This window comes from Balearica regulorum, chromosome 1, assembly GCF_011004875.1.
Source record: "Balearica regulorum gibbericeps isolate bBalReg1 chromosome 1, bBalReg1.pri, whole genome shotgun sequence".
NCBI classification, from domain to species: domain Eukaryota; kingdom Metazoa; phylum Chordata; class Aves; order Gruiformes; family Gruidae; genus Balearica; species Balearica regulorum.
This window is the reverse complement of record NC_046184.1, coordinates 54,964,353-54,985,251: the sequence shown is the minus strand read 5'-3', so window position 1 is coordinate 54,985,251 and position 20,899 is coordinate 54,964,353. Positions and strand designations below refer to the sequence as shown.

Here is a 20,899-nt window from a genome sequence, read left to right as displayed (position 1 = left end):
TCCATCCTCTGCCCAGCCTTGCTTGGGCTTGCCCTGACCCATGTGCAGGACCTTGCACTTGGCCTTCAACTTCATGCAGTTTGCATGTCCCTGTCAAGTCTGTCAAGGTCCTTCTGGGTGGTATCCCTTCCCTCTGGCGTGTCAACTGCACCACACAACTTGGGGTTGTCGGCAAACTTGCTGAGAGTGCACTTGGTCCCACTGTCCGTGTTGCCGACAAAGATGTTAAATAGTGCCAGTCCCAATACCAGCCCCTGAGGAACACCACTCATCACTGGTCTCCACTTGGACATTGAGGCATTGACCGCAACACTTTCACTGTGACCATCCAATTTCTTACCCACCAAGTGGCCCATCCACTCCAAATCCATGCCTCTCCAATTTAGAGACAAAGATGTCATGCAGGACAGTGTCAAACATGTTCAGGTAGATGACATTAGTTGCTCTTCCCTTGTCCACCAATGCTGTAACCCCATCGTAGAAGGCCACCAAATTTATCAGGCACGATTTGCCCTTTGTGAAGCCATGTTGGCTGTCACCAATCACCTCCTTATTTTCCATGTGCCTTAGCATCGTTTCCAGGAGGATCTGTTCCATGTTCTTGCCAGGCACAGAAGTGACACTGACCAGCCTGTAGTTCCCCAGGTCTTCCTTTTCTCCTTTTTTAAAAATGTTTTTTTTTTTTCACTTTTCCAGTCATGAGAACTTCACCAGACTGCCACAACTTCTCAAATATGATGGATAGTGGCACAGCAATTTCATCTCTCAGTTCCCTCAGGACCTGTGGATGCATCTCATCAGGTCCCATGTACTTGTGCACCTTCAGGTTCCTTAGATGGTCTCGAACCTCATCTTCTCCAACAGTGGGTGGTTCTTCATTCTCCCAGGCCCTGCCTTTGCCTTCTGTGACTTGGGTGGTGTGGCTAGAGCACTTGCTGGTGAAGACTCAGGCAAAAAGTCATTGAGTACCTCAGTCACCTCCATATCCTGGGTAACCATGTCTCTCTTTTTCTTCCAGACAGGGCCTACATTTTCCTTAGTCTTCCTGTTATCACTGACGTACCTGTAGAAGCTTTTCTCGTTGCCCTTGACATCCCCAGCCAGATTTAACTCTATCAGGGCTTTAGGTTTCCTTGGCTGCTCGGACAGTTTCTCTGTATTCCTCCCAGGCTACCTGTCCTTGCTTCCACCCTCTGTAGGCTTCCTTTTTGTGTTTCAGTTTGTCCAGAAGCTCCTTGTTCATCCATGCAGGCCTCCTGGCATTTTTGCCTGACATCCTCGTTGTTGGGATGCATCACTCCTGAGCTTGGAGGAGGTGACCCCTGAATATTAGCCAGCTGTCTTGGGCCCCTCTTCCCTCCAGGGCTTCGTCCCATGGTACTCTACCAAGGAGGTAGGTCCCTGAAGAGGCCAAAGTCTTTTCTCCTGAAGTCCAGGGTAGTGAGCTTGCTGTGCACCCTCCTTGCTGCCCTAAGGATCTTGAACTCCACCATTTCATGGCCACTGCAGCCAAGGCTGCCCTTGAGCTTCACATTCCCCGCCAGCCCCGCCATGTTGGTGAGAACAAGGTCCAGCACGGCACCTCTCCTTGTTGGCTCCTCTATCACTTGGAGAAGGAAGTTATCATCAACACATTCCGGGAACCTCCCTGGACTGCTTATGCCCTGCTGTGTTGTCCCTCCAACAGATACTGGGGTCCCCCATGAGGACCAGGGCTTGTGAACGTGAGGCTGCTCCTATCTGTATACAGAGGGCCTCATCTACTTGGTCTTCCCGGTTGGGTGGCCTGTAGCAGACTCCCACTATAGTGTCACCTGTCCCTGCCTTCCCTTTAATCCTGTCCCGTAAGGTCTCAGCTGGCTTCTTATCCATCCCCAGGCAGAGCTTGATGTATTCCAGCTGGTCATTGACATAGAGGATGACACCCACTCCTCATCTCCCCTGCTTGTCCTTCCTAAACAGCCCGAATCCTTCTATCCCAACACTCCAGTCACAGGAGCCATCCCACCACGTCTGTGATGCCAGTGAGATCACAGCCCTGCAGGCACGTGCATCTCTAACTCCTCTTGTTTATTCCCAATGCTACATGCATTTGCATAGAGGCATTTAAGCTCTGAGCTGCCATAGTTTAAACCTTTCTCTGCTTTCACATAGCAGCCAACAGTGCAACAATTTTAACTTAACACGAAACAATGGAACGAAGAAAATGAAATAAAAAATTAAACCTAACAAATCCTACTCTGAAGTGTCACAGTTCTGAAGATAAGCACGAAAAAAAATTTTAGGAAGAAGGGAAGAAATATACAAGACCACATCTTTTCCTGACTTCCTAATTTTAATATAATCACATCTTTATTCTTCATCTGGTTGGTGAACTTCCATTTGCAATTAATGTGTTTCGCAGAAAAATGATGTGTCCTATAATGGAACATTTCATACTTAAGTCTAACGTAGAGGGAGCCCAAGAAGATGCATGCAACTTCAAGTTGAAAGGCAAAACACTAGGTGAAGTGGGGGAAGAGGACTGCACGGTATGATTAAGAGCAGAAACAAAGGTGAAAAGAGGAAGCAGGAGGAGGAAAAAAGGCAGCAGGGGAAAAGAGAATTACAAGCCAAGCAGTAGCCAAGCATGCACCACCCCAAATACAGAAGGACAGTGCGAGTGTATTGTAATGCTACTTTACTATTCTCATTCAGTGTTGTACATGTTTCCTGAAACATCCAGCCAAGGAGAAAACACTTCACATTTACAATCTTGATCTGTTTTGAAAAGTGTTTTCTTTAAACAAAATCTTGGCAGACTCTGCCCCAGCTTCTTCAGTTTGCAAAGTCACATCCACGCCTACCGCATTTACCAATATGTAACTATTCCTGGGCTCTGTTTGTTTGCATGCCAAATGCCTCAGGCAAGCATCAAACTTGGCAAATGTGAAGGAAAAGTATGTTACTATCAAGCACATAACTTGTGAAAGAAGCAACTGAAAAAGACTAGAAGAGGGACAAAACCAAAAAAGTAAATCCTCATTCCTTTCCAAGATCTGAGTGAAACCTGGTAAGTCCTAAAAAAGAGGCTAAGTCATAACGCCTTCTCTACACATCACTTAATCAGTAATTATACTTCAATTCAGGGTTTTATACAAAGGATTGGTAGAAGTGACCTATAATGAGAATTTCATGCATTTTCCACTGCATACACAAAGACAACAAAACATCTGCTTTCTTCCAATCCTCACCACAAAAGTCGTCTTAACAATTAAAGAAAGTACTGAGAAATAGATGTACTGACAAAAAAAGAAGATATACTTATGGGGAGAAGTGCTAAGAAAAAGCAGCAATAATACAGTTTTCTTTGAGGAAGGAAAGAACTATACAGTAACTTTCTAGAACCAATACCATATGTGTATTATAGACTTTTAAAAAAGAATTATAATAGAGTCCTTAGAGATAATAAAAATCCTGGAGCTTATTTAAAATTGACCTGGTTTTGGCAGGGATAGAGTTAACTTTCTTCCTAGCAGCTGGTTAGTGCTGTGTTTTGGATTTAGGATGAGAAGAATGCTGATAACACACCAATGTTTTTAGTTGTTGCCAAGCAGTCAAGGACTTTTCAGCTTCTCATACTGGCCTGCCAACAAGAAGGCGGGGGGCACCCAAGAAGCTGGGAGGGGACACAGCCAGGACAGCTGACCCAAACTGGCCAAAGGGATATCCCATACCATATGACGTCAAGCTCCCTATATAACTGGGGGTGGGCTGGGAGGCAGTTTGGCTCAAGATCTAGCTGTCAGCTTTGGCTGGTGAGCAATTGTGCTGTGCATCACTTGCTTTGTATATCATCATCATTATTATTATTGTCTTCCTCTTCTGTCCTATTAAACTGTCTTTATCTCAACCCATGAGTTTTTCCTGTTTTCAATTCTCTCCCCCATCCCACTGGAGCAGGGGGTAGTGAGCAGACGGCTGTGTGGTTGTTTTAGCTGCCTGATGGGTTAAATCACAACAAAAATGCATAAATACAGTGAACAGGGTCACCTGAATCTGAAGTCACAATTAAGATTTATTAAATGCTATGTAAATGCTTTATAATTAAGAACTAACACCCTTCTTTTGGAAGACTGTCATTATATCCTATACATCATTGACTGCAATACCTAATAATTAACCTATACACTAGTCAATAGTAAATGAATATAGGGAAATCAGAAAGAAATCAGCCTCATAATAAAGTGAAGGAGCTCTCTCTGATGTTAAAGTGATTCTGAAGCAGTTTCCTCATCTGCCTCTGGAAAAGTAGGGACATTGAGACAGGCTACTGTCTTACGTGCTAAGCTCTGCTTTTCCACAGGCCAAGACCATTTTACACTGCTGTAAAATACACTGTAGTGGGAGAAAGAATATCATCTTAGCTTTACTATCCAGCAACTTTTTCAGATCAGCACTGCTGCAAATTAAATTGATTCATCATTTTGTAATTTTGAAATTTTTGAAAGAGAAAGAAAAAAAAGGGGGGGGGGGTAACTATTCCAATTCCATAAGGAAAACAAATACTACAAAGGAGACTGAATTTAAAGGCCAAAGCACATATGGTAGACATGATGTTGAGAAAGGAGGAATCTTCCACCACAAATACCATTGTGAAATTTAACACAGAAAGAAGTAGTTAGAACATTAAAGCATATATATGTCGATGGCAAACTACTGAAGAAAACTGGGAAAGAAATCTCTAAAACTCAAATTGGAAAATGTTACCTGTTACATCACTTTATATAACAGCACACATACATACACATGCCAACATGCACATGTATTGTGCCACATGAAAAACCAAAAGATGAATGTTGGTATTTTGAAAAAAGTTCTGAGTATGTACTTCTCTTCGTATATTTTATATATATATATATATATGATTAAAAAAAGTTTTGGTATTATATAACGCCATGGTTCAGTTCATCACATAGCGATAATAAAGTTATTCATTTTAATGCCACCTGCTTTTCATAAAGGAACATTTCGGTATGTGAAAGTGAAAAATTAAGGGAAAAATGCAACAACAAAAATACAGTGTAAAATAAAAATTAATTCCAGGGTAAAGATCAAAATTCTGAAAATTACATGTGGCACACTGACACAGTGCAGACAATTTTATTATTAGCAGTTTCTACAGTTAAAAAAAAAACAAACCCTAGAAAAAATGCTGGGGGTTGTAAAACAGACAATCCATGAAGCATCACACAACCACAATCATACATGACGCACCAAGGCGTTATGTAATAGCAAAATCAACCTTAACTTATGGGGAATGATGTTAAAAATACATTCCGGGAACGGAGTGTATGGTGATACTGTGTTTGAATGCATGTCCTGGTTTTGGCTGGGATAGAGTTAATTTTCTTTCTGCTATAGTGCTGTGTTTTGTATTTAGGATGCGAATAATGCTGATAACACACTGATGTTTTTAGTTGTTGCTAGGTAGTTGCAGTGTTTACACTACGTCAAGGACTTTTCAGCTTCTCATGCCCTGCCAGGTGCACAAGAAGCAGGGAGAGCACAGCCAGGACAGCTGATCCAGGCTGGCCAAAGGGATGTTCCCTCCCATAGAATGTCCATGCTCTGTATAGCAACTGGGGAAGCTAGCTGGGAGGTACGATTGCTGCTTGGAAACAGACTCAGCATCGGGGGTTTTTTTTTTTCACAGGTGAAACAGTTCACAGTGAGCAATTGCATTTGTGCATCACTTGTTTTATATATTATTACTCTCTTCCTTTGTTATCCTCATTAACTGTCTTTATCTCAACCCGTAAGGGGTTTTTTTTTTTCCATTCTCCTCCCCATCCCACGGGGGGGGGGGGGGGGGGGGGGGGGGGGGGGGGGGGGGGGGGGGGGGGGGGGGGGGGGACGACAGGGTGTGAGGTGAGTGAGCAGCTGCATGGTGCTTAGTTACCGGCTGGTGTTAAACCACAACAATGCATAATTGTAAGGCTCATATTACTTTTTTAGGCATTTGTATACAGAACTACAGATTTCAAGCACAGCCTAAGCAGCCGTGGAAATTATTTTTTTAATACATTTTTGAGCATATTTCACAGTCACTAACTGCTTCAATTTCAGACTTATCACTCCTTAACAGTTATTTTTTCCAATGCAGTAACTCCCACAAATTGAAGTAATTATTCCAGCCTTGCAAAACCGCCATGAAAATTTATTTGGCCAGGTACCAAATGTATTTGTCATCTCTTACCAAGACAAACATGAAAGTGATAATGCAATAAAGTTAGGAGTTTACGAAGATCACAGTTTGCACAAAATGTCATAGGGCTGCAATACGTGTTTTGATAGTGTGTAGTTGCATATTTGTATGATACTCAATTACTATTAATGAACATTTTACGTATTGCATTTACAACATTGCTGTGTTTCCCTCACCCTTAATTGGTACTGTGCAACACTTCCTACAGAACAATAACAATGCAAGCATGGAAAAAATTAATAACCAGTCTTGGTAACCCCTATGTATTACAGACCCTCTCATTTCTTTGGTGCCAAGAGTAGATGTTGGCTCTGCTACCCCTATTAATAAGAATCATAAATCAAGAAGACTGAGAGATTGGTGGCCAGAAATGCTGGTTTTAGGCACTAGCAGTCATAATTCCAACTAACAGCCATAAAGGAACACTTCACACAATGCTCGAAGTATTTCTCTACTGCTGTGATTTTCTTTTTCCTTAACCAAACAGTTAACACGGTACATAACAAACACATACATACATGCATGCATGCACACACGTCTCTTTACTGGCTCTTACTCCTTTAAGGTAAAACATCTACCTTGTTTCCTCAAAGCCCACTGACAGTATGCCATCAGTATTATGTGGGATGGCTGTCTTGGATGATGAAAGATCACCTTATTAAGCAGTAAATATATTTTATTTATAGTACTTTTCAGATTAGTTTAATGCAGCTTTTAAAAGCTATTATCCATGTCTGGAGTAATGACATCATCAGTTAGATTGTTTTAATCATCCTCTCAATTTTTTGGCCCAAAATGACAAATTGGAGCCTACAAAACACAAGTATATTTACTTCTTCAAAACTGCTCTCAGTAACTGGGGGTGGTTTAGGTAACACAGATATGGTCTCGGGGAAAGACAAATCACTTTAAAAAATGGATAAAAAAAATAATCTGAAAAATTCCCAACAGTACGTCATGTAGCCAAATTGGGTTGCTGTTGTAAGGAACAAAATTCAAGTTAATCCATTCTTGTATGACTTTTGAACTGTCCTGCTAACATCTTTGTAATTCAGATTTCTGATTAGTCTCAGGTAAAGGTTCCACCTCACAGATGAGAGCTAGGTGCATTTTAAACAGCACAAACATAACCCCAGGGTCAGAGACAAAAATCAAGTATCCCATTTTACATATATAATTATGCATGTTTATTTGCAGTGACAAAACCATGAAATGCAAGGAAACATATTCATCAATAATGCTTCAACAATATAGAATTAATAGCTGCTTATAAACTGTAAGCTGACATATCCACTTTGTTCACATTGTTTCCCAACAGACATTCACAAAGTTTGTTACACATTGCAAAGTAAAGGGATAGAAGCTATAAATGTACTTTATTAACATTTTACCAGATGAATTTCCAATAGGCAGCAAAATAGCTTAAATTAAACTGTAGTTCAACCAAACAAATCAAGGCATGTTAGAAACAATGGGAAATGGATAGGACACTGGTGGATTTTTTTTTAAAAAACAAAACTAATAGTAGCTGAAAAGGTAAAATGCACAGATGAAATATAGACTGAAAAAATAATTACTCCGTAAGAGGATAAGGTGCACCTGGAGTGGGGAACAGGGAAGAAAAGACTATTCACCTGACCCGGCGTTTTAATAAATATAACGTAACCACTCTTGAACAAATTGAGTTTATGCTGGCCATTTTTAACACATCCAACCCCATTCAAATTTGTTCACTGTTATTTAATGTCACAATATAATAAAAGCTGCTTTCATAGATTCCATCAGTATACCATAGCTGTATTTATATATAATATATATAAATCCTGTATCTATAACTGGATTCATAATAAAATACTTTAAAACCATTCTAAAGATTTGTTATATAATTAAAAATTACTTTGCCTCTGTAACAATAACAACCCCAATACATTAAAAGTGCTTGTCATGTTTTCAGATATGCAATTCTAGGACCTGAGGCACTGGAACGGCCATTGGGAAAATGACTGGGACTGAATAACAACCCTTACATTTCTGTGTACGTGGGGAAAAAGTCGAAGTTTAGAGACTAACAAGTAAGAAGCCTCCTCCCACATCCCTGTGGCCATTCCTTTTGGAGCAAGAAGCAGAGGAAGGCTGAAAAAGGAGAAGCAGTCATACAGCAGAATCATATGTCCAAGCTGCTTACTGGAAATTTCGACTATACTGACCTAAACAGTATGCAACTATTGAGGCATAGTGCAGGGTAACGAAAAAGAGATGTACCAGACTAAAAACCACAATAAAGCCAAGAACACGCTCAGTTTCAAAGCATCCTCCCAATGCCTTCAGGTACTTGACATTGTACACAATGGAGCTCTTCAGGGGGCACAGAGAAGGTGCATACAGTGAAGAACATTTACCTTCTAGATCTCCCAGACTGTAGATCACAGTACCTTACAGCAAGGATGAATTACTTAAACAGCAATACAAGAATAAAAAAAATTAACATACTGTAAGATACTGTGCCAACTTCATAAAAATAAAAAATAATTAAGGTACTCCTTGAAGTAACAGCAGAGATTTCCAAACTTATCAGGTAAAAGGAGAGAAAACACAAGTTCAAGATTCACAGCACCGGTACCAAAGCTTCATTATGAAAATTAGATGGAAAACTAAATATATGGATGAATTATATAAGGTTCCAGTCATTCCCTACTGTTTTCAGCATCATCTCCATCAAGGGGAATGGAATTTAATCAATGACATGGCAGCCATTACTTAAAAAAATTAGTTTAGTTGACCTGGTTAAGGTGAAGTGCTGGTTTTTTGCAACTGAAATGAAATATTCTTATTTTAGGAAAAGATCTAGTCAGAAAATCCAGGAATGACAGATCATAAGTTTCTTTTTATATTTTTTATATTCAGATTTTAAAGTGAATTTTAAATTATGATTAACAATTTTGTATTAAATTTACAGCCAAAGTCTATATCTAAGTTTAGACAAACTACTTAACCTGTTGGCTCACCAACATGCTTCTCCTACAATGGAAATATAATGGAAAGGAGGAAAAAAAACAACCCCCAAAATCAGCACACGGAACTCAAGTTATCCTGCTGTTTGAGATTCTCTGCTGATACTGCCACTGAGGATTCCAATTCATGCCCACTTTGACAGAATTCATGACATTCACACAGCATAACCTGTACTGCAATGAACAGGACTGACTTGAAACTTTTTTTTTTTACACTGTGAGAGAAAGAGAAAGAAAAAAGAAAAAAGACCCTCTGCTCCCCATATTACTGTATACATAGCCAAAGTTGACTTTACAAAAGCAGCAAAACAAACACCCATTCTGTTTGCCCACTTCAGCTTTTCCAGACAGGAAATACATGTAGGAAAGATTCATTTAACACTTTGGGTGGGAGGTGGAACAGGAGAAAGGGAGAAAGCTTTTTCAGTTCTGGAAGGTTAGAAATCTATTGTATGAATTAGAATTAATTCAAGTATTAGCAGAAAGCTTAGTGAACATCGACTCCAGCTCTTGTGAAGCAATAATACTTCCAGCCCAAACCAGGAATGCTTTTTCTCATTTAAAAAAAAAATTTCTCCCGTACAGAAATAAAAAGCTAGTAATACTGCAGTCAGTAGCTTTGAAGTATCAGGTTCAAACTGAAGGTAGTAAGAGGACATTGTATAGTTGGTGCCAATAGAACTAGAATTCAACAAATGAGAAGGCAAAACTATCCAATTATGAGCCAACAAAATGGAAGTCAGGTTAGAAGCCAAATGATAATTAAAAAGAATCACAGACTTGCCCAGATTGGCCAAAAGAGCCTCTTTTTCAATTTAAACCACCAACTAGACTTGTGTTAAGGAATGAAACAATCAGCAGTATGCTGTTACAGTAAGTTACCGAGATGCAGCTAGGATCAGAGCAGGGCGTGTGGTCAGTATGACCACAGTATGCAGCAAGAGGGAACAAAAAAAAAAAAAAAAAAGATCTCCTGGCAATATCTCGTATTTCTGCAGGATAAGTGTTCAACATCAGTGTGCTGGAACAAGCAACTACCTGAGACAAAGACAGGATTTTTTTTTTTTTTTTTTTAAATAATACATACCCATTTTCGTGAAAGTTTAGAGTAAACTTTTTCAAACAAGAAATTAAAGTTGCAAGTCTGGCTGAATTATGAATTGTATGAATTCATAAAATTTGGAAATCTATGTTAGTCTAAAATATCCTAGAACAAGTTACTGCACAGTTCTATATTTTGAGAACCATTTGCCCTTTATTTTTTCAATTTTTCTTCTTTCTAGCCATTAGAAAGGATTACTTTCTTTACCATTTCCATCTGATTTACTTGAGGCTTGACAAAATGATAATCCTGGATCCGTGATTTCCTTCCTCTAGTCATTGATGTCGTAAGTTAATGCTGCAACTAAGGAAGTGTATGATTGTGCAGAAGTAATTTTTACATTAACAATTCTATCTGAGCAACTAGCTCAATCATTGTAACAACAGCAAATAAAAGTGACTGTAAACACAATACGTAAGATGAATATAGCACTTTTCAGAACCTTTTAATCTTCAACATGATCCATCAGAAAATGGAACATACCGTGATGGTCTTAACACTTTGGAATATTGATGCAGTAAGTATGAATAACCTACCCAAGGCCACAAAGGTAAACGTTATCAGCCAAGATAAAAACTCCAAAGTTCAGGCATCAAGTTCTCTGTTCGGACTATAACAAAGTGGTAAATCTCATTTAATATTTGAAAGCCTTTCCCAGCAAGGAATTTCTCCACAGATTTCAGAGTTTATCATGGTCAATTTGTTATTTCAGCTGGGATTTTTCCTTATTGTGTCCACTGCTGAGCAACATGAACACTTCCAGTGAAGTTCTTAGTGCGATAAACCGTGTGTGCAGGCACATGTGTGTACACACATACACACACGCATTTCAAAAGGATGAAGCTGTTCTTATTTCATTCAGTTACTATAACAGAAAACAGTTTTAAATGCTACACCGTTTCTTCTTCCAAAGTGGACCTACCATAATTTGTGATTTGATGACCTGTTTTCCATTTTTATTTACAGAAGATCTCTCGATTTGTCAGAATCTCTGACAAAAATCATGACATAGATTAGCAGAGACAAACCATGAGTTAGTGTGAGTCATTAAAAACAAACTATGACTAGCCCTCCTAATCTCTAATTCTTTTTTATTAAAGAGCCTTTTAAACTACAATTTCATTTCTCCAACAAAATTCACATCCACTATCCTGAGAATTTCTAACCTGTAAAAATCTCCTAGGGAAAAATGTAATGCTAGGATCAGTTTACTACAGTGAACTAATCTAAAGAAGTTAAAACCAAAAATAATGTTTGGATAGGGTTTGATGGGGAAGAACAGGATGCACTTCTTCTGAATTATACTATACTGACAAAGACTATACTGACTATACTGCAAAGACAATGTGAAATGTAATGGAAGGGGTAGGTGAGAGGAAATACAAAAACACCCCTCACAAAATGAGCACATACAGAGACAACACTTCAACTCTAATTACTTGCCATTTAAGCAACAAACCTGTTCTCAACTCTTTTGAGACCATTTTCCCCATTTCATGCACAACTGAAGAGATCCCAATTTTACTATCATTTGTATCAAACAGTGCCTTTGAAGAACAGAATGACTGAAATCTGAGCCAGAAATATTAAACAGGAAAAGCAAAGACCTGCAATACAAATCTGTAGCTCACAGAAAAAAAAAAAATCAATTTAGTAATTTTTTTTTTTTTTGAAAAGGCACAATTCTCTGGTAGATCCAATAACAATTTGAACAGAGAGGGTGACAGTGGTCAAGCAATTCCAGGTGTTTTCATGCATATGTATATATTTTAGTGTATCTGTGTCTATTTCATTCAGCTTCTACTTTCTCCGTGCTCTTCAGTAATCAAGTATTTGATTTGTCAGATGCTACATTAGTGCCAGCAGGCACAAAATGGTATAATAAATACACTCTTCACAAAATATAAAAGCCATGCACTTAGTGAAGAAAGTGTAGTTCTTCAGCTAAGTGGATATCAGTATCTCCCTTTCGTTTTTTTAAAATAGCTCTGCTCAGCCACTTAAAGAGTCCCAGCTGCCACAGAAAGTCATACAAACTCCAAGCCCTGCTCTGCTTAAGTTTCTGTTCCATAGGTCACTTCAGGAGTGCGAACAGGATACTTCTTGCTGAACAAGACCATATGAAATTTCCTTAGTAGACCAAGTGAAAAAAACAAAACTGGTAATTTTTCCATTTTAGCAATTAATTTGAAATCAGTTCCATTACAGAAGCATCAAGTCATTGGTTCTTGTTTTATCACAGGCTTTATAGAGACAGGTTCGTTACAACAGCCTTGAAGGGGACCAGCAGTTAGGTTCCCACTGGCCGTGTTCGTAGGGACAAACACCTTAGAAGAACTGTGGTTCAACAGGACGGAGCTTTTGGAATTCAGAGCTGGGTGTCCCTCAGGGACGAAAGTCACAGAATTAGTGCCAGGCGGCACCACAGATTTCTTAGGGAATAAAATTTTGCTTTGTTCTAGAACAACGTGGTTTACAGAAGAGGTGGAGGCACCAGACAGTGATTCTTTTATCACTTCATTTGGGATCTTGCTATATAGGTAATTGGGGGCATTATTCTCCATTACATCTGACCAAGCCCTGTAGCGAACTTCTGCAGCTCCCCAGTAGTGTCTAATAGCAGACTCGGACTGATGGCCTGTCACTGCCATTATTTCTCTAGGCCCCAGTCCCGCTTCACACAGTAGCTGGATGGTGGTAGTTCGGAGAGAATGATTGGTATATCGTTGAGAGAGCCTGGCTGCCACACTTATCCTGGGCATCATGGTACTTAAGAAGTTCACACCCATTGGTTCTCTTTTGTACCAGACAGGCTGTTCTTGCATTTGCTCTGATGTTAGCTTTAAAGGATGCAGGTAAAAGGCAGGGGGCTCTGGAGGCAACTTAGACAAATAAAGCTCCAAGGAAAAAACAGGACAGTTTGGGTCCCCCGGCATATCATACATTTTAGCCATTTTATGAGGATCTTCTCCATTTTTTCCTTTGCCAGGATACCTAAACATAGCATATCGACGCCCGTTCTTGTCCTTCTCAACAACAAAAGCATCTGGAGCCAGATCTCTTAAAATTTCCCTCCCTCGTTTGGCAAAATGCAACTGCAAATCAAACCACACCTTGTTGACGAGTGCCAGTGGACTGTGCAATCCCAGCACACCGGATTGTTTAATCTTACGCAAGTCCTCAGCAGCTATAGGAGGATGGTGGCGAGTCTCATCCTTTCCCTGCATGCGCAGCATCTTCAGCACGCTCACAAATACCATGTTTGCACTAGCAAACTCTTTGTCCTTCATTAAGCAAATCTGACGATTATAAGGTGGCATTCTGAGATGCCGGTTTAAGCCAGCACGTATTGACTTGTAGCTTGCCACACTGTAGGTATTTCCATCATGATTCCTTACTGTGTAATAAAACTCTCTTAAGGTATCATTGAGTTCATTTACTGGTACCAATTCAAAGCTAGGATCCTTGCCATTTTTGGCCAGCCATTGTTTTAATACGTTAGCTGCCCAACCAGTCTGCTTGTGGGTGTTTTTGATGCTCTTAGCATCCTCTTCCTCTTCCTCCAAGCCAAAGAGGACATCCTCGGGGAAGTTAAAATTCATCTGTGCTGCTTCTACTGCTTCTTTTTTTTCTGATGAAGTCTCTTCCTGTTTCAACTGCTTTTCGAAACAATTGATCAAAGTTGTACCATCAAATATGCCACAGGTATACGGCACACAGCGAACTACTTTTTGTTCTGAGAGCTGTGAAGTGCGGAGTAATACATAATATTTTGGATTTTACATAATAAAAAGCAGGTGGCATTAACTGGATTTTTCAAATGATATGGCATGTCAATTCCATACCTCACTAGCCAATTAAAATGCATCAGGTCCTTCTTTATTAACCATGGCATTACACATGCTTTAACTGATTTGACTGAAAGCAAACCTAGAAACGTACACTATAACAAAGACTGAAAACCGGAAAGCATCATGTGTCTTACTTCCGTCCTTGCTCACCTTTCATTGCTAAATACCACTATCACACACAATCTGTTTTTCCAAAAATCTTTTCCGGGTTTCAGGCTCTACCGAAGAAGAAAAACTCCAAAACAGGCATCTTACATTGAAAATTAAATTTTAACACCATACATGTGTCATCCATTCTGGAATTGAATTTCCTACATATCCATATCAAGTACTGACAAATGTTTTGATAGCTATAATCCACAGGTATCTTTGAAAAATGAAGTTCCAAACAACCATTCTTTATGAAATGCCTTAATAAAAAGGTAGAGTGAGGCACAGTTTACGATAGTGGTTATCTTTGCCAGACTATTTCCGCAACAGGTGAAAAAGAATCTTGTCCAATATATTTTCTTCTTGCTTTGAAATACAATTCAGATTTTACTGTAACTTGAAATACTATTAAATGTGGAAATTTTGGCTAGAATAAATTAATTTTATTCCAGTTAACAGCAATGTAAGAGGTGCTTTGTGAAATATCTGTATGCAGAAATAAAATTTATTATGAATAATGTTAAATAGCTTAATGTCAACCTTTCAAAGCAAGTTCAACAAATCTTAGATGAGGAATCCAGAAGTACAGCAAGTTTTCCTTTATCATGAAGTATTTATTCCTGAAGAAAGTTTCTTTTCCTTTTTTTTTAATGACATATGACAATGAAATATTAGAACCCCAATTCTTATTAACTTCTGGATTAGTGTGGAAATGAGAGCACTGCAATAATTTGAAAAATATTTGTAGTTTTAAGTTCAAGCTCTTCAGACAAAAACTGGGCAGGGTTTTCTTTTGTATGTTAGCTCTCTTGTATCAGACACATTTTAGCGTGCTCCTGAATTATTAACTCATCTACTTACACAAACCCCATCAGAAAACTTCTGAAAAGATTATCAGAAGCTCATGCTCCAAGTAATGCTCTAGATTAGAAGAAGAAAAATACAAATGGACAGAAACTAGAAAGGATGGCACAAAAAAGAAACTAAAGTTGTTTCATTATGAGCAATAAAGAACTTTTCTCCTGTGGATTGTAACTTTAGAATTTTATACAGAAACATAAGCAACAACCTACCTGGGTTGTTCCTTCAGCAGTTCGCTTGTTTGCCGAAGTATCTGTTGGTGGCCTGCTTGCCTGGTTTTCTGAGGGGTCAAGAAATTGTTCATTTGCAGTATCTAATCAGTACTAAATACTGATATCCACTATACAAATTTGGAGGCAATATTCAAAATTGTTTGATACTAAACAGTGTGTGGCACGTTTAACATTTTTCAGCCCTAATTTTCAATTATAAGTATTCAAACTTGATTACTACCATTTTTCAGAGGGAATAGGAGATACAGAAAAGCAAAATGGCACTTTCCAGTCTAGAAGCAGTACATGTTTAATTTCTTGAAATTCTCGCAGTGTATTAAAAATATTTGATGAACAATTCCCTTGCCTGAGGACAAAGCATAACTCCAGCCTCTCCTCCCTCTGTATCTAAACTGACAAGACATTAAACTGAAAAAAAATTAAAATTATTCAGCATTTTTGTACAAAGAATTGAGTCAACAACAGGTGGTTAAACAGACTGCAAAACACATAACTGAGATAATTTGTGCAGCCAAACATGTATCTACTAGCAACTTAAGCACAAGTTGCTTGAATATTTGATGTAAACATTTAAATCCAAATGCTCCCTTCTTATTAATTTTCATTGTAACCAGAGCTTATCAGCAACAGTGCTGGCCAATAGCAGTGTTTCAATTCTGGTAAGAAATTACTAGGGTTCGCACAAAAGTCTATGCGAACTGCAAAAAATGAGACACATTTTTGGATACACAGGCCCTCCCTTTGGCCACTGTGCCTGATCTGTCACAATCCTTTTTATGTTGTATTAAACCATTATATTAGCTTTAGAGCTAAAAATCAATACAAAGCATATAACAGCCCAACTCTACAGAAGACATATTTTAACACAGGTAACTTAGAGATGGGAAAATTAAATAAAACTAGTTCTGATGTCAAGTTTTGCTTGAGTTCATTTTAACATTATATTGTGCCAGTAGGAAACTTGCTACAATTTCAACTCACTTAGAAATCTTGAGGACCTCTTAGAAAAAAAATTTCAAGGTATGTAAAATGAGAAATGCAGAGAATCATCATGGTGTGGCCAAGAGATGGAGGGAAAGTATTTTAAAACAGTTAATCTAGATACTGTATTTGATCATTGATTGTGTTCAGAGACTTTACTTTAAATACAATAAATGTACTACTGTGGAACTGGGTTAGTATTCAGTTGCATTTTTCCCCCATTTTGTTTACTTTTAAGCATTGTGAAAGTTAAACTAATGATTATACTTGCAGTATGTCTTTGCTTTAGAAAGGTAGCCAGATTATTTTGACAGGCTGTATTAAAAATAAATACCAAGTTGTTAATGGTAGAATAGGAGTTTCTGACTTCATGCTAGGAACTATACAAATAAAATAAAAAACCCCAAGCTTACAGAGCCACACTACTGACTCCTCCTTCTAAGGAGAGATGGCTGAAACACATCTATGACAGAAGTGATTTAATCAAAATTCCATGATTGGGATTCAAGATTGTGATCTTGACAATTTCAAAAGAAAGGCAACCCAGAAGAAACATTTCAGTAAAATACACTAATAAATTCGCACAGGAGTGGAGTTTTGTGGTTCCCTTCGACAACTATTTTCCTTTCCCACTGTCAACATTCAAGCATAACTTACCAACTCTGGGCGCTGTAACGGTGGGTGGTTCAATAGGAGCTGTACTACTAAATGCAGAGAGGGGAATCTTCATCTGTAGGGGGGCTCGACTGCTGGTAGCATTATAAAGTCCTGAAGTACCCACTGTGGGCAAAGAAGTCCTTGTAGCCTGGGCAACAGGATGTGCAGTAGAAACAGCCTGTACTGCCAATGTTGTGCCTATTGACCCAGCAGTGGCTGGAGAGTTCCTTTGAATACCAGAACTGGGCACAGATGGGCTGTTATTTGGTTTAGTTGGGTTAGTCGATGCCAAAGACACTGTAGTTTTGGTAAGGCTACCAACTGTAGATGAGCTTTGTACGGATATAAATTCAACGTTGCCTGACTGCTGGTTAGTGACCAAAGTCCCTGTGTGGCCTTGCAGGAGCTGAGGCTGGGATGACACTGCAAGAGGTACATGCAAGATTACGGGCAAAGACTGCAATGAGACAGACACTGACTGCGCGCTGCCACTGGGCACTTGGTTAGTGCCTACAACTGTAGCTGTATTAGCAGTGGGAATAACTGTTGTTGTCAAAGAGCTGGTGGAGGTCACCGGAGTCTGAGGCTTAGGATGTCCACTCACAATTGTTGGAGGAGCAGCAAGACTGGATGCTGGCACTACACCAAAAAAATAATAAAAAAAAAAAAAAAAAGAAGTATTTGAACCAAGTGGGAAGTTTCACTCCGACACAACAAACAGGAAACGATTTATGATGAGAGTCATAAGACACTGGAATGGGTTGTCCAGAGAGGTTATGAATGCACTATTGTTGTAAGAGTTCCAAGTCAGGTTGTACGGGGCTTTGAGCAACCTGATCTGGTGAAAGATGTCCTGGCCCATGGCAGGAGGGTGGGACTAGATATCTTTAAAGGTCCCTCCCAAGCCAAACCATTCTATGATTCTGCGAAAAATGTGGTATATGACTAACTTTCTGCAAAAAAAGGCTATAGATACTCTTTTTCTGTTGTACATTCTGATATTCAATAGCTTAAAGATACAGTCAATACTGTATTTCTTTTTGAAAGAACTGTATACAAATGGCAAGAGAGATACACAAACAACTATGACACACACAGGCTTGAAGAAGACTCCAAGATTTAACTGTTGAAAACACATGAAATACGGCATTTTAAAGACTTGTTGCAGAAATAGAACAACCGGTCATCCTTCAGAAAACACAAGAAAAGAAAAACTAAGTCAGTTATGACTAACTTGCTCTGTATAGTTAGGACCTTATAACCTGAAGGTTCTACTGAAACCAACAATTAATGTGTCAGAGAAGATACTCGCTTTTATGCAACAAAATTTCAGGATTAAATCTAAAGATAAGGAGCATAATACACTACAAAAAGCCAGTATACATGCCTACTATGGGAGAATTCTGTGGAAAAGATTCAGCATTCAATATTAAGTAAATTATTTTTAAGACCAAGCATAGTGTGACTACAATGAATGTAATTATTGGTGGTTTTGATTCTACATTCCCTATAAAATTCTATTCTAGGAATTCCAGTTTTCAACTTGATTCCCTTAAGAAATTAGGTTTGTGACTACCTTTAGATCCTCACTCAACTTCTGTAGCCAATAGTTAGAGGGGAAGATATCAGCATGATATGACCTGGGAGCCGTGTGTTTCACTTCTCAGCAGCTGAGAGACCACAAGATTTGCTGCCATGCCCGGCAAGCAGTCTGCTGAAGCATCTAATTTACCCACTTGTGCCGGTTGGCCAAATCAACACGTTTTTTTCCCTTAGATGGTAAGCGCACTACGCAAATATAAACTAGAAATGTGGTAGAGAGCTAAGAATAATGATTTTTGAGGTCAGGAAAAAAAAGTCATAAACCCCAGTTTTACTCTGTTCAGTTAGTTACTTATTTAATGAAAGCAATAAAACTTAAGAAGTGTGTTTGTAGTCCATAAGCAGTTTCTTACCTGCATTCACAGGGGCTTGGAAAGTCACAGGTGTGCTCTCTGCTATATTCCTTTTTGACTCCAGCATCTGTCTCACTGTGCCAGCATTTCTATGGAATGAAGTTTCAGTTAGCATTTCTTAATAAGCCACACCAGCTGTAACTATGAACAGTACAATGATGAAAAAACCCGTTATTTTACAGCTATTCTTTTCACTGAGATTTTCTAAACTCATTTATCTTCTGCTCGCCATGAAAATTAACTTTGGATATTCCCCTACTAAAAAAAAAAAAAAAAAAAGGGCAGATTTATTTGTAAATTTTCAAGTGCTTGCACCAAGTTTGCCTTTCACCATCAGAATTTTCCCTTCCTTGAAATTAAACTTCCATTTTTAATCATTATTTTTTAGCTGCTGAAACACTCATCTCAGTTTACCTAAGAATGGATTTAATACTGTCCATTTATGACTTCTGTGAAAGAAAACTGAATTTTACAATTGAAGAGCAATGAAGGAAAAGGAAGAGCACTTTAATTAAAAAAAGAAAATACAGGGATTATCCATTACATTAGGTATTTCAAGTGTCCTACTATAAATTTTAACATGGTCACAGTGATGTGGTTTGCTTACCGATATGTCACATTGTTTGTGTTTGCAGTGTCACTTGGTGCTTTCCCTGGAGACAGAGGTGCATTTGGTGAATTCTTTAAAAAAAAAAAAAAGTTAGTTAAAAAAGGGAAAAGTCAAACCAAATCAACCAGCAGTCAGCTTGCAAACTTATGCTTTCACTGTATTTCATATTCATTCATTTCTGTGTAAGAAACACATTTTCTGGAGCCAACACTGCAGGAGAACTTGACACATTTTACAACCCTTCCAAAACCACCTCAGTCCTACCTGTCTCTCTTTCCTACATCCTTCCCTTTATATAAGTCTCTTGCCTTCAGGTTTTTATAGTATGAGAATCAAAATTTCTTCTTGAACATTAATGGACTTTTAGCTTCCATTTCTTAACAGTAATTAATCCAAAATATTCATTCTCAACATAGAAATACTATTGTTTGTATCCAGTCCTCTCCTTTCCCCCCTCCACCCCCAACAAAATCAAGGTACTGGGATTCACTTTTCTTTACTCTGTACTCATCATATTGAAGTAAATTAGATTTACTTACATACAGTTTAAGGGCTTTCACACTAACAATGCCTAAATAATGTTCTATACAAATCAGAATTACATAACAGATGTTAAAAGACTATTCTTTCATATCACTGTCTTTAACCAAACAAGACAAACCTACTTTGTGAACACCACTGAACCACCAAGTCATATCTTTCTGCATGTAACATTTCTTTATTTTTCAACACGATGTTTAGGGCTAACTCAGAAAAACAAGTATAAAAAAAAAAAATCTAGTTCTTACTTCCTGTCTTTTCTTCAAGTCCTCCCTGGCCGCTCCAAACCGCTTTGTCAATCTAGCAATTTTAGCCTAGATGGGAAGAAAATGAAAACAAACAAAACTGTAAATATCCTCCCCAAGAACCATCAAAGAAATTATACAAACTGTAAGATACATAATAAAGACATCAAGTCAAAGGCTATTTTCATATCAGGGAAAATTATTCTTCCTTGAAGTACAGTACAACTGGGTATTACTTCAGAGCAGCAGAAAGACACACACGTGTATCCCAATGAAGAGACCTTAAGAGACAACTGAAATTATTTTCCTCCCTATTCACAATTGCAGAAACGGAATCCATCTTGCAGACGTTCATGCAATATTCTGCATGAATGAAAGCAACTGAAAAGCATTTGACTGTTTTAATGCCTTATGTACCAACCACATTGAAAAATGCACCCCTTTTTGCCTTTCATA

The 20,899-nt window shown here is 38.5% G+C and overlaps 1 protein-coding gene across 10 annotated transcripts in view; it reads right to left on the bottom strand.

Annotated features, from left to right (window-relative positions):
* The window catches only part of ATF7IP (activating transcription factor 7 interacting protein), a 120,161-nt gene that overhangs the window by 19,750 nt on the left and 79,512 nt on the right, over window positions 1-20,899 (bottom strand). For 5 of the 10 annotated variants that reach the window (XM_075750745.1, XM_075750755.1, XM_075750760.1 and 2 more), the window contains exons 6-10: window positions 20,447-20,512; window positions 19,656-19,729; window positions 19,049-19,137; window positions 17,094-17,732; window positions 15,435-15,502 (exon numbers count right to left, since the gene is read on the bottom strand). In XM_075750745.1, coding sequence (XP_075606860.1) covers window positions 15,435-15,502; window positions 17,094-17,732; window positions 19,049-19,137; window positions 19,656-19,729; window positions 20,447-20,512 — 936 coding nt within the window. Of the gene's footprint in view, window positions 1-10,525; window positions 14,104-15,434; window positions 15,503-17,093; window positions 17,733-19,048; window positions 19,138-19,655; window positions 19,730-20,446; window positions 20,513-20,899 lie in introns of those variants that run through there. The other 5 variants (XM_075750721.1, XM_075750726.1, XM_075750716.1 and 2 more) reach the window with 3 other exon arrangements.